Genomic DNA, 12,817 nt, shown 5'->3' with positions numbered 1-12,817 from the left:
TGTACCCTCCCAGGTCAGTGTCACAGCCTTTCACTACCCAGGTGGCTCAATGAGTAAAGAACCCGCCTGCAATGCAGGAGACGTGGGTTTGGTCCCTGGGTTGGGAAGTTCCCCTGGAGGAGGAAATGACAACCCACTCCAGTACTCTCACCTGGAGAATCCCATGGACAGAGGAGCCTGGCGGGTAACAGTCCATGGGGTTGCGAAGAGTTGGACATGACTGAGCGGCTGAGCACACACACATTCAGCCTCCTCCTAGAGAATGGCCAGAAGGGGCTGGGCCCAAGTCCTAGGACAGCCCTCCATGTGCACAAATTCATCCTGTGTTCTTGTTCTTGTTTCTGATTCATGATGTGGGTGGCCTAGATTCTGCATTTTAAGCTCCCAGGGGATGCCCATTCTGGGGGCCACTGACCCCACTTTGAGCAGTGACAGTCTAGTCTCAGAGCTGATGACCTTGATATTCTACCCTGTGCCCCTGGCCACTTTGATAAACAAATAGCCCATGTTCTTTTTGTGTAGTCTTTCAAAACAGGAAATATTGTAACTCTAAACAAACCCAAGACAGGGTGGAGCACGTAGGATATGAGCTCAGAGAGTTTGGGGGACCAGGTCATTTCACCCTAAATTAATTCACCTAAAGGAGGCTCCCTAAAAATTTGCAAAACAAAAGACAGCAAAACAACCCTCAGACTAATACTTTGAGTCAGCTGTTTCGTTTGGTTCCCCACTGTCCCTCCCACCCCCATCTACCCTCCCCCACCCCCGACCCCCATCCCCTGCTACTCAACAGAGGCAGGGTGTGGTCAAGTGCAGAAAAGACCATAAATTGAGTGGGTTAAAGGAAAAGCCCACTATTTGTATAGATTAGAGTAGGGTGAGTTGTGAGAGACACGTGATATTGACATTCAGGCCAAGATCCCCAACTTGAGTGCTGAGGCGAAGCCTGGCCAAACCAAAAAATGAGGCTCCTGTTCCAGGCCAACGGCTCTGGGCTTCCATTTCCACCTTGCCTGTGAGTCCCTGGGAGTCTGGCCCATCACAGCTCGTCCCTGGGCCTCTGATTTCTCATCTGGATATTGGGTACAGTCTGCCCACCTTGCCCATTCCCATCCCCTGAAAGTTTTATGACTGGTGTTTGAGTTCCTGGATGTGTAAAGGCTTTGCAGACTGTAGAGTGCTTAGCACAGCACTTGCAAGTGCCTTTACTCCTGACTGAGGCCTCTTGGCCCTGCTTCTCCAGTCTGAGCAAGAGCAACATCGATGACGTCGGCTGCTGCCACCTTTCGAAGGCTCTCAGAGCTGCCACCAGCTTGGAGGAGCTGAGGTGAGTTGCCTGTCCCTCCCCCAGACCGAAGACAACTTTGGCAGGGGCAGGTGACAAAAGTAAGGGGCTCCTTGAGGACACTCTCCACTTCTTAGTCTTGTCCCCTTCACCCACTTCTATACTGCATAACCCCAGACCCAGGATCTTGGGAGACCCAAAGATAGGATATAGGATATTGATTGCAGCGAGAAGGATTTAGGTCAGACACCAGGGGGATCATCCTAAACAGAAGACAAGAGTTTGGAATCCTCATCCAACACAGGGTGAGGGGACTTACCAGTGTGGCTTGAGGCCCTTTCTCTAGACTCCAGCCTCCTCTTCTGGGATGGAGATGAGATGGGTGGCAAGCTAACACTTCCGGTTCTCCTGCTGTTCTCTCCCCAAGCTTGAGCCACAACCAGATCGGAAACATCGGTGCCCAGGACTTAGCTGCTGTCCTGCCGGGGCTCCCTGAGCTCAGGAAGATAGAGTGAGTGGCCAGCCCTCCAGACAGGGGCCCTTGGCAACCACGCTATGGTCTGGGGAGACTGTGGCTTCCTCCCCTAACCCTAGTGTTCAGGCAGTGGGGCTGGTTACCTCCTGGCACTACTGATTCAGGGACCTTGAGCCAGCCAAGCCCCTGCTCCTCTCTGGGTCTCTCTGCCACATCAGTGGGTGATGGGGGTGCTGTGGGTGGTGGGGGGCCCAGCGGATGTGGTGGGGTGAGGGATAAGGGAGTCGAGAGTCTGACATCTGCCCCTGTTCAGCCTCTCAGCAAATGGCATCGGCCCAGCAGGCGGAGCGCGGTTGGCAGAATCTCTCACCCTTTGCAGGCACCTCGAGGAGCTGATGTGAGTGTCTGCCCGGGTGGGCTGCCCTCTGCCCTCTGTCCTTGTGGCCCACCTGGCGCTCGGGTCCCCCACTAGGCACAGGGCAGGGGTCTGGAGCGGGCCAGCCTGGTGCTCAATTTACTCCCCTCTCTTTTTCCAGGCTTGGCTGCAATGCCCTGGGAGACTGCACAGCCCTGGGTCTGGCCAAGGGGCTGCCCCAGCACCTGAGGGTCCTGCAGTGAGTGGCCCCTGTCTGTGGTGTGTGCAGGGTTAGCGGGAAGCTCTCCCCACCCCCGCCAGGAGCACTAGGGGATCAAGGCCCCATCGCTGAACGGCCCTGCCGTAGGAGAAACTGGGATGTGTCCTGGGGCTAGCTGCCCTACCTCTGAGGCCGGGAAATCAGGGGACCCAGCCTAATCCAGACTCAGCCACCAGCCTTTGGCCAAGCCCCTGCCCTTTCTGCGTCTCGGTTTCCTCGTCTGTAAAAGAACAAGGATCCCAGCTTGGTGTACCCTGTGAGCCAATCTCTGAGGGTAAAGGAGGAAGTGCCAGCAAAGGGCTATGCAGGAGCAAAGCACCCCACAGCATGGCCTCGGCACTTTACAGTGTATGTCCAGGGTCTCATCTGAGCCCTGTGAGACCGCGATTTCTACCGGCTCCATTTTCCAGGCAAGGGAACTAAAGCCAGGGGAAGTATGGAAAGCTTACCCTATTACCCTATTCATACATGGAGGAGCCAGGCCTTGAACTTGGGATCTCAGATCCCAAAGCCAGGGCCCCTTGATACCCACCCATGTCCTGTGTTGGGGGAGGGGGGTTGGGGTGGCAGTTACCCAGAGAGGGTCTAAGGTCTAGCAGTGCAGCCTGAGACAGGCTGAGGCTGGGGGGATCCAACCCCTCCCAATCCCCATACCTGCCCCTCCAGGCTGCCCTCACCCCTTCCCTTTCCCCAGCCTGCCATCCAGCCATCTGAGCCCAGAGGGGGTGCTGAGTCTGGGCCAGGCCCTGGATGGATGCCCACACGTGGAAGAGATCAGGTGAGTAGGTGCCCTGGAACCTGGGCAGAGGGACAGGCCGGGGAGGGTCTGGGGCTTCTTCTCAAGGCTATCTCCCCTGCCCTGCAGCTTGGCAGAGAACAGCCTGGCTGGAGGGGTCCCGCATTTCCATCAGGGGTTCCCAGTGCTCCGGAAGCTTGAGTAAGTAGCCTGCTCTGACCAGCTGGGGTGCTGTGGCAGGCAGCCCTTCTTTGGCTGAACTTGACATCTGGGAAGGCTTTCGAAGTGACAGAGACCTCAGGTGTAGGGGGAGCCTGGGACAAAAAAGGGGGGGGCACTTTCTTAAGACTCCCAGCATGTTCCAGCCCCTAGCCACTCTGCTCCCTCCTGCTCTGATTGCAGGCTGGGGCACCCCTGACTCAGACACCTCCATCCCATCCCCTTCTTCTCTCTAGCCTGGTGTCGTGTGAGATTGACAACCAGACCGCCAAGCCCCTCGCCGCCAGCTTCGTGCTCTGTCTGGCCCTGGAAGAAATCACGTGAGTGCTTGGGGGGCTAGCCCAGAGCTGGGAAGAGCAGCCACCTGGGGGCCTGGTTCCTTCCTCCCTGGAGACCTTCCCGTCTTGCATGGGGAAGGTCATTCTTGCTCAAACCTCGTCTCGAAGAAGCTTTAACACTTGAGCTGCAAGTGTTGTTGGGGACAAAGGTCCCCAACCTTTTTGGCTCCAGGGACCAATTTTCTGGAAGACAAGTTTTCCATGGACTGTGGGGGTTGGCAGGGGATGGTTTCAGGATAATTCAAGCACATTACATGTATTGTACACTTTATTTGTATTATGATATCAGCTCCACCTCATATCATCAGGCATTAGATCCCGGAGGCTGGGGACCCCTGCTCTAAGCCATTCAGCCTCTCCCCCTGTTTCCCCAGCTAAGGAGGGTGGAAGGGAAGGTGGACCAGATGGAGATGAGCTAGATGGTCAGGACCATTCCCCCTGACTCTCCCTTTGGGAGGCATCTGGATGGACCACCCCACCTGGTTGATGGAGTCTTGATTTTCAAACCACCTGTTGGTAGTGAAGAGTGACTGAACCAGCAGGCCCCCTGACCTTCCCCCTGACTGTGTCCACCTCTCCCTTGGCAATCAGAGGTGCTTGGACCTTGGGGCCTGGCAGTATTGCCTCAGAGATAAACTAGACTGCCAGGGCCAACCTGGACCCCTGAGCATGGCAGAAGAAAATGCGATTTCCTTAAATAAGATTTTATAAGATTTTAGGCTTGCATCCTGAAGATTTTAATTCTTCTCATTTCTTTATACAACAAAGAGAAAGTCTCAGATCAGTGCTAACTCACCCAACACGGGTGATTGCCCCTTTTAGCCAGCAGGGGGCAGACTACAGGGTCAGCACTTCCGGAAGGACCCAGGTTCCAGTTAGGAGTGAATGCCATTGTTTGCCCTCTTGCTATCCTTGTGACTACTTTCTGTTTAGGGTCCCCAACACAGGCTTCTCATTCATAGTAGTGATAGATGTTTCTGAAGATGAATTTCTTAAAGTGAATAAAAGAGGGGATAGAGGACTGATTTAAAGAAGAATGTGAAACAAATAATAATACAGGTGGTGCATGGATGTGGCAAAGTCAGGAGGGAGGCAGGTGCATGGTGGAAGCTTAGATCCTGATGTTTCCACAGTCACGTGTCCTGAACTCTCAGGACAGCCAGCTCCTAAGCTGTCTGGGTTCCTGTGGGATGACCAGCTCGGGAATGGGGTTGGGGGAGTAGGGAGGAGCCCTCTGTGCCTGGTACAGTCTTCAGGGAGGGCACACAGGTCCCCATCAGGCACCTCTCTGGTGCCTGCACAGCACCCCCTAGCCCTCCCCATTGCCACCTTGTCTCCCCCTCACGGCTCTTCTTCTGCTGACTTTTGGACCCCTCCCCACCCTGCAGGCTGTCCTGGAATCTGCTCGGGGATGAGGCAGCTGCTGAGCTGGCCCGGGTCCTGCCGCAGATGGGCCGGCTGAAGAGAATGGAGTATGATGGGCACATTTGGGGAAGCCAGAAAGGAGTGAGAGGACCAAAGCGGGCCCTGTGTCCTGGGGAAAGCCAGGAGGCCACTGGGTCAGGCCCCTGCCTCCAGGAAGCCCTCCTGGACTTCCCCACTTTGTCCATTAGCTCTCCTGTGTCCCAGTCTTCAGCCTTCCCACTGGACTGCTGAATGTTGAGTTCTCTAAGCAGATGTGTGGGGAGCCTGTGTCCCCCAGCCTTGCCCCGGGGAAGAGACATAGAGAAGGCCCCTAGGCCATCCCCTCCCCATCTCATGTCAATCTCTTTCCCTTTGTTGTCCATCCGGAAGCCTGGAGAAAAATCAGATCACAGCTTATGGAGCCTGGCTCCTGGCTGAAGGGCTGGCACAGGGATCTGGCATCCAAGTCATTCGGTAACAGGGCTTGTGGGGGCAGGGCTGGTGGGGGTGGGGTGAGCACACCAGCCCTTCAGTGTAAGAGGACTTCCTGTAGGAGGAGGCAGGACCTGGATTGGGGGTTATCAAAGGAGACTTGGACCCACTCATCAGGGATTTGGCAGCAAGCAGACCTGGATCAAACCCCAGCTCTGTCAGTTACCAACTGTGTAATTTCACATCAATAACTCAACCTCTTTGAGTTTCAGTTTCCTCATTTGTAAAATGGCAGTAATGATAGTATCTACCTCCGAGAGCTGCTCTGCAGACTAAATGATCAGATTAAGCCCCGAGCACAATGCCAGGCACATAGTAAGCACATAACATGGTAGCTGGAATCAGGGCCAGTTGTACAGGTTGTGTACTGCACCAGGGCACAGCATCTAAGGGACACCACTCACGTAGTAGAAGTATTACATTCCTAGTGGTAGTGAAGTGTCTCTGTCTATAAAATTCAATATATTACAACAGTTTCAGACAATGGAAGTGGTGTCATAAAGAAGGGGAGCTTTTTTCTCATTTATACAATGTGTCATATGAGCATGGCTCTGGGGAAGAGGCTAGCTTCTGGGGAAGAAAGTGGAGGGGACTTCTCTGGTAATCCAGTAGTTACAGCTCCATGCTTCCACTTCAGGGGGCACAGGTTCAATCCCTGGTCCAGGAACTAAGATCCTGCATGCTGCAAAGTGCAGCAAAAAAAAAAAAAAAAAAATGGAGTGGAAGAAGTTAGGGTGAGCGTGGGGGATACCATCTCCCGAAGGCAGCCATGCTGGCCTTCCACCTGCTCTTGCCTGCCACCTAACTCTGACAGCAGCTCTTCCTCTTTGGAGCCTCAGTTTCCCCATCTGTAGGTAGGACAGAGGGCAGAGAGAAGAGGGTAAGTGAGCAGCGCCCAGTGCTAAGTGTCTGTCTCTGTGTCCGGCAGCCTCTGGAATAACCGTATTCCCCCGGACATGGCCCAGCATCTGCAGAACCAGGAGCCCAGGCTGGACTTTGCTTTCTTTGACAACCAGCCACAGGTCATCCCTCGGGGTACCTGATGGTGCCCTCAAGTCCCTTTGAATCCAGCCGAGTGATGCCAGTTTTCATCCATGAGGATAGAGGGCTCATGAAAAAAGCTGGCTGTCCCTGGATCAAGAGGGAGAAACACACTTTTCCTGCAACAGTCTTCAGGGAGGACATTTTTGGTGACAAAGAGCGGAGTATGACTACCCTACATCCCTTGGGACATGCATGACCAGTCAGGAACATGAAGCAAAATGAGCGTGTCATGGTGTGGTGTGTGATGTGGAAGGTCACACGTGGCGACATTCCATGTGACCTTGCACGATACCTGAAACGTGGCCTGGGGGTCGATGGCATGCGTCCCGGCACTGCATGTGATGGGTGGTGCATATATGAGACGTGACAAATGTCCAGGTCTTGTGCCATATATTCCCTCAGGCGGGTACAAGATCTAATTTATTACTTTTTAAGACCAAATCTGTATTTATAAATTGCATTTCCAGAGCAGCTAAACCAGGGACCATCTTCTGCCCAGAATGGGCTGGGGAGACTGTCCAAGCACTGACAAGCCAGGGATTTAGCCATGAGGCTTCTGAATGAGTGTCTTCCTGCCTCAAGTCTCAGTTTTCCCATCTGTAAACTGGATCACCCCCTCTCCCTTAATTTCCAAGGACTTTGGGCTCAGCTCCAGGTCGTGCCAGCATGACCTTGGGCGGGCCCAGTCTGTGTGGTGTAAGGGACGAAGCTAGGCCTAAGGGTGCAGGGGGCAGGGACTGTCAAGACCGTCAGGAAAGACCACTGGATCCAGCCACTACCTCAGCGCAATCTGCACAAGCGCCCAGGGGCTGCCGGCTACATGCGTCCGCATTACTTCCAAGAGCGGCCAAGGGTGGTCCTGCTGCACTGTAAGCCTAGTTCAACCAATAAATGTGGGTGATCTTCCAGCCTCTAGTCTCTAGTCTGATGTGTTCTACCACCTAGCCAAAGTCAGAAATGGTTCACACCACACCCTGGGGCCTGGAGAGCAGCCAGAACACAGAGAAACACACTGAGATGAGCCCAGGAGTCAGGAGACACGGGGTCAGGTCCAGACCCTGTCATGGTCATGTGATCACAGGTAAGTCACCTCCTCTCTCCAGAGCTTACCTGTCGTGTCTGACTCTTTGCGACCCCATGGACTGTAGCCTGCCAGATTCCTCTGTCCATGGAATTCTCCAGGCAAGAACCCTGGAGTGGGTTGCCATTTCCTCTCCAGCGGATCTTCCCAACCCAGAGATCGAACCCCGGTCTCCTACATTGCAGGCCGATTCTTTACCATCTGAGCTACCAGGGAAGCCCAAGCTTACCTGTACCATAAGGCTATTGTAAAAGCTCCTAGTGTTAAAAACAGTCTTTGTTTGGCTTGCGATATATCTACACTCTTCTCTGATTTGTGGATATTTTAAATTGGGAACTCATACCCCCGATTTACCTTTCAGTTTCTCTTAGGTGCTAGTCCAGCATTCCTACTCAAGAGTAATCTGCTGGGGACATCTGAGTGTGTCCTTTAGATGTGGTGCACGTCCCTTAGTTTGTCACCATGCCCAGCACTCCCCTCCCTCTTGCTACTTGCCTGGACCTGGTAAGAGCCTAGGAACTCCTGGCTAAAAGGTTTCCACAGGCAGGTGGTACATTAAGAATATGGCGTTGGAAGTCAGATGGGCATGGAAAGGAATGTGACTTGACCCCTTGCCACTAGCCCTCAAGGCCAGGAACTGATCCTTTACGTGTGAGTAACACCCCTGGCCTCCCAGGACTTTTGGAGGGATCAGGGAGCAAGAACACAGAGTCCCTAGAATGAAGAAAGTATCTGTTACATGCTCATTCATTACATACCCCCTTTAGGGCTGAATGTCATATGAAGTGGAGAGGTGTCTGAAGTGGCAGGTGGAGAGCACCCCCTGTCCATCACCCACCTGTAGGTTGAACAAGTTGATATCTGGGGAGCCTTCATCCAGAGCTGCAGTCCCTTGTCAAAAGTGAAGCAGGGAGGGTGCAGTTACTGATGAGCCCCACTGGAGGGCAGGCTGGCCCACTGGCAAGTCCTGAGAGTGCTTCACCGCTGTATCCAGAAGTTAGGTGGTGATGCTGGAGGCTGTTCCCGCCTGGCTTGGGAACCTGAGATGTCCCAGCCGGCTTGTGATTCACCTGGATGGCTCCGTCCTGGACCTTTGCCATCCGTCATGTTGTCCTTGGTCCCCCACCAAGTGGGAGGAGAAAGTCCTCTGGCCAAAGTGCCAAGCACCCAGACCTTACACTGGGACTCCAGGCAAGAATACTTGCCTGGAGTCAGCATTAGTCAGTCAATACAAGAAGTCTGGGCAGGGCCAGGATCAGGGCACCCTGGCTTGGAGTGGGGCCAGCAGCCTGCTTATGGGGGAAAGGGTGGGCAGGTAGAAGATTCAAGAAGCTTACCTGGAAACCTTGAGCCCCAGTTAGTCTTTCCCTTCTGGGAAATGACCCCAAGGCCATCATGGTGCACCTTCACACTGAGGGGGTTTGTACTGCCTTCTCCTTTTGTCCAAGACTGGAGGATAAATTCCTCAAAGCCTGAGGAGCCCTTGACCATGGAGGTCACAGCTGAGGAAGGAACAGCCTGGATCGAAAGCTCCAGGCCAGGTGGGTTGCACACCAAGCAGAAACCAGAGCTCAGAGCCACTCTTCATTTGCTGCTCGTTTTCCCTTCTTCTTTCCCCTTTGCTGCTGCTGCTAAGTCGCTTCAGTCGTGTCTGACTCTGTGCCACCCCATAGACAGCAGCCCACCAGGCTCCTCCGTCCCCAGGAGTCTCCAGGCAAGAACACTGGAGTGGGTTGCCATTTCCTTCTCCAACGCATGAAAGTGAAAAGTGAAAGTGAAGTCGCTCAGTCGTGTCCCTGTCCAAGTTCTAAACTCCAAGAAACTTGCAGCAAATGCCCTGAAATAAACCTCAGCACTGTCAGCCCTGAAGAGCTACCCAGGCTGACGTCAGGGACAGTCACGATGCTCATTTTACTAAAAAACTTACTCTCCGGGGGCTTCCCTGGTGGTCCAGTGGTTAAGAATCTTCCTTCCAATGCAGGGGGCCCAGGTGCCATCCCTGGTTGGGGAACTAGGATCCCATATGCCATGGGGCAACTTAGCCCATGCACCACAATTACTGAGCCCGCGTGCCACAACCTAAGACCCAAAGCAGCCAAATAAATAAATATTTTTAAAATGGCCACACTTGGTTTCCTGGAGCATAGCAACTTCAGTGTTCTTGCCTAGAGAATCCCCATGGATGGAGGAGCCTGGTGGGCTGCAGTCCATGGGGTTGCAAAGAATCAGACATGACTGAGCGATGAAGCACACTCACTTGGTTTAAAAAAAAGAAACTACCTTTCCCGCAACCAACTTGTTTCCCGGCTGGGACTATTTTTCTACCCCACACTGATGAGATCCAGTCTCCCTGTCTCTTTCCTTCCCAAAGTAAGCCTCAGTTTAAACAGATAAATGAAAGCAGATAAAACTCAAAGAAACTTAAGGCTCTGGGCCAGTAATCAAAATGGTGCTCCATGTGCTCACTCCAGAGCACATGTACTAAAAAGGTGCTCCGCGTTTCTGTGCCTGAGTCTTCTCATGAAGAATGGACCAGGCTGGTGAGTTCCCAGGTTTAACTGCAAGGCTAGGATCAGCTCATTTTGCTACTTTGTCTCTTGGCCTCCATCCTATGGTTTTACAGACTGCCTTTCTGAAGGGAGTCACAGAATCGCCCTTTCCCACTCCCTTAGGTCTCAAATCCTCCCAAATTGCCCCCTCCATCCTTCTGCTAAACACGTGTCTGAAGTTCACGCTACAAGCCAGTACCTCTCGAGCTAAAAACAAAATCACTGTTACAGACACCGTCGTGTGCACTGAACCGTCTGAGGAGTTCAGTAACTTGCAAATTCTGATTCAGCAGGTCTGGGGCGGGGCCTGGGATTCTGCATTTCTAAGAAGCACCTGAGTGATGTCAGTGCTGCTGGCTGCACTGAGTAAAACCACAGACCAGTGAGTGGATCTCGAGCCGGACTGCATGTTAGAATCACCTGAGGAGCTTGTTAGCCTCCCTCCTAAGAATGGAGCCGTACTTCGAAAGCTCCACAGGTGATTCTGATGTGCAGCCACATTGGCGACCCACTAGAGTACGCTGCCCCTCAGGCGAGGTAAACCTTTGCATGTATGCTCCTTGTCTTGTCCTGTTAGGTCCTGGTGACCCTCCTTCCCCAGAAGAGGACACTGAGACCCAGAGATTCTTCCTAGTTTGCCCAAAGGCAGCCTAGTAAGCATTGGGTGTGAAAGCTAGTAAATGGTAGAATCTGCCTGCTAATGCAGGAGATGTAGGTTCGATCCCTGGGTCTGGAAGATCCCCTGGAGGAGGAAATGGCAACCCACTCCAGGCAACCCAATCTCTGTCCAAGAAATCCCATGGACACAGGAACCTGGTGGGCTACGGTCCATGGGGTTGCAAAGAGTCGGACACGACTGAGCACGCATGCCCTGTATAAATTTAAAATATATGATAAAATGACTTATGAACACCTACATTGTGAGATGATTACCATGCTAAGTTTATTAACATCATCATTTCCTATAGATACAAATAAAAGAAAAAAATGTTTTTTCCTTGAGAGAACTCTTAGGATCTACTCTCTTCACAACTTTCAAATTTGGTGACTCTGAATCCCACAGGCGCTGCCCCAGTTTCTGCATCTGTTTAGTGAGGGCATGAGCAAAATGAGGCAAAGCACAAGGGCCTACTTTCTCCAGGTGCCAAGATGACCTGATGCCTCCTCGATGCACCCCCTCAGGTGGGGTCTGAATCCTTGGCTGGCTGCCCCTCCTGGTGAGAGTTCTGTAGGACTTCACCCTCTGGAAACTCCTCTAGACCCTTAGCCACAGTCTCCGTGACGATGTCCTCCATTTTACACATGAGGCCCAGAGACGCACAAGAGGTGCCCAAAGTCACACAGCAAGTATTTAGGGGAGCTCCAATTCCAAATTTGGAGCATTTAAGGAGGGAGGACTTTGGGGCGGCCCTGGCTGGGGTCTGTGTGTGCTCCTCAAAGAGAAGGGCCCTAGGAAGGCACGGGGGCTCTATGACCTGCTAGCGTTGCCTCTGGCCTTCAGCCGCACCCTTATGTGGCCAAGGCCAGGCCTGAGGGCGGTGGCCCCAGACAGAACTGTGTGTGCCATCTGGACACATCCGGAGCTTCCTGGATGAGACCTTGCAGTGGCTGGTTTGGCAAAGATCCTCCCAGGACTGGGCCCGGGGCAGCTGGTCTTCCTTCCCTCAGCCACCCCAGCGCAGCAGCCCACCCCCACCCAGTGTGCTCCAGAGCTGGGGCCCTCACCCCCCCCACCCCTCCCTTCGGCCTTTGGAAGCCACACCTTGTTGCTCATCCCACACCAGCCCCAGCCCTGCCCTGGCTGCCCAGAAATTGACCTTTGCCCTGAGGAGGAGGTGACAGAAGAGGAACTTTCACTAGAGAAGGAAGGCCAGATGGGGTCCTCAGGTTGAGTCTTGGAGGCCAGAATCCTCAGTCTTTGGTGCCCGTAGTCCCCACCCCTGCACACACTTGCACACTGCAGGACAAGACCTGGGCTGATGGGCATGTCTGGGACCGAATAAAGGGCGAGCCCGAGGAAGTGGGGGCAGTCCTGGGCATCCTGACCCTAGAAGGAGATATCTCTGTATTAGAGTGACTACAACCCTGGATCTTAAAAGTAGTAATAACAACAGGCTAGCCCCGTTGTCCAGGCATGCCTGGTACCAGGCTAGACACCAGATACTAACTCTGTCCTTCCATTTTACAGAGGAGGAAACTGAGGCCCAGAGGATTGAGTGATCTCACCTAGGCGGTCACTGGACAGGCTGGAATTCAAACCGGGGGCCACAACTCCGTGCCTGAGATGTAGGAGTGGGGTGAGCCACACCCACCTCTCAATGAGATCCTGGAGTGGGATGTCTCTATAACTAATGTGTCTCCACATCAACCCCCTTTGTGGGCTGATGGTATTTTCCAAAGATGGTCACCATAATATCTCCCCTCCCACATACTCTACCTAAAGATAAAGATGATTCCTAAAAACTCCTCTCACCTCAAGGCGGGGCCTATGGAAGGAGCCAGTGACTATAGTTGAAGTGACGTTATACGAATTCCAAAGCTGAATTGTATAAAAGATAA

The 12,817-nt window shown here is 53.3% G+C and overlaps 1 protein-coding gene across 3 annotated transcripts in view; it reads left to right on the top strand.

Annotated features, from left to right (window-relative positions):
• NLRC5 (NLR family CARD domain containing 5) overlaps positions 1-7,536 on the top strand; it is a 93,509-nt gene extending 85,973 nt beyond the window's left edge. For 2 of the 3 annotated variants that reach the window (XM_027516488.1, XM_027516487.1), the window contains exons 41-50: positions 1,244-1,327; positions 1,713-1,796; positions 2,074-2,157; positions 2,297-2,374; positions 3,090-3,173; positions 3,261-3,332; positions 3,587-3,670; positions 5,077-5,160; positions 5,483-5,566; positions 6,513-7,536. In XM_027516488.1, the coding sequence (XP_027372289.1) occupies positions 1,244-1,327; positions 1,713-1,796; positions 2,074-2,157; positions 2,297-2,374; positions 3,090-3,173; positions 3,261-3,332; positions 3,587-3,670; positions 5,077-5,160; positions 5,483-5,566; positions 6,513-6,627 (853 nt within the window). In that variant the 3' untranslated portion in view covers positions 6,628-7,536. The remainder of the gene's footprint in view (positions 1-1,243; positions 1,328-1,712; positions 1,797-2,073; positions 2,158-2,296; positions 2,375-3,089; positions 3,174-3,260; positions 3,333-3,586; positions 3,671-5,076; positions 5,161-5,482; positions 5,567-6,512) is intronic. The other variant, XM_027516489.1, reaches the window with a different exon arrangement.
• The last annotated feature ends 5,281 nt before the right edge of the window (positions 7,537-12,817 follow it).

This window comes from Bos indicus x Bos taurus, chromosome 18, assembly GCF_003369695.1.
Source record: "Bos indicus x Bos taurus breed Angus x Brahman F1 hybrid chromosome 18, Bos_hybrid_MaternalHap_v2.0, whole genome shotgun sequence".
NCBI lineage: Eukaryota > Metazoa > Chordata > Mammalia > Artiodactyla > Bovidae > Bos > Bos indicus x Bos taurus.
This window is presented reverse-complemented; position numbering and strand designations above follow the sequence as displayed.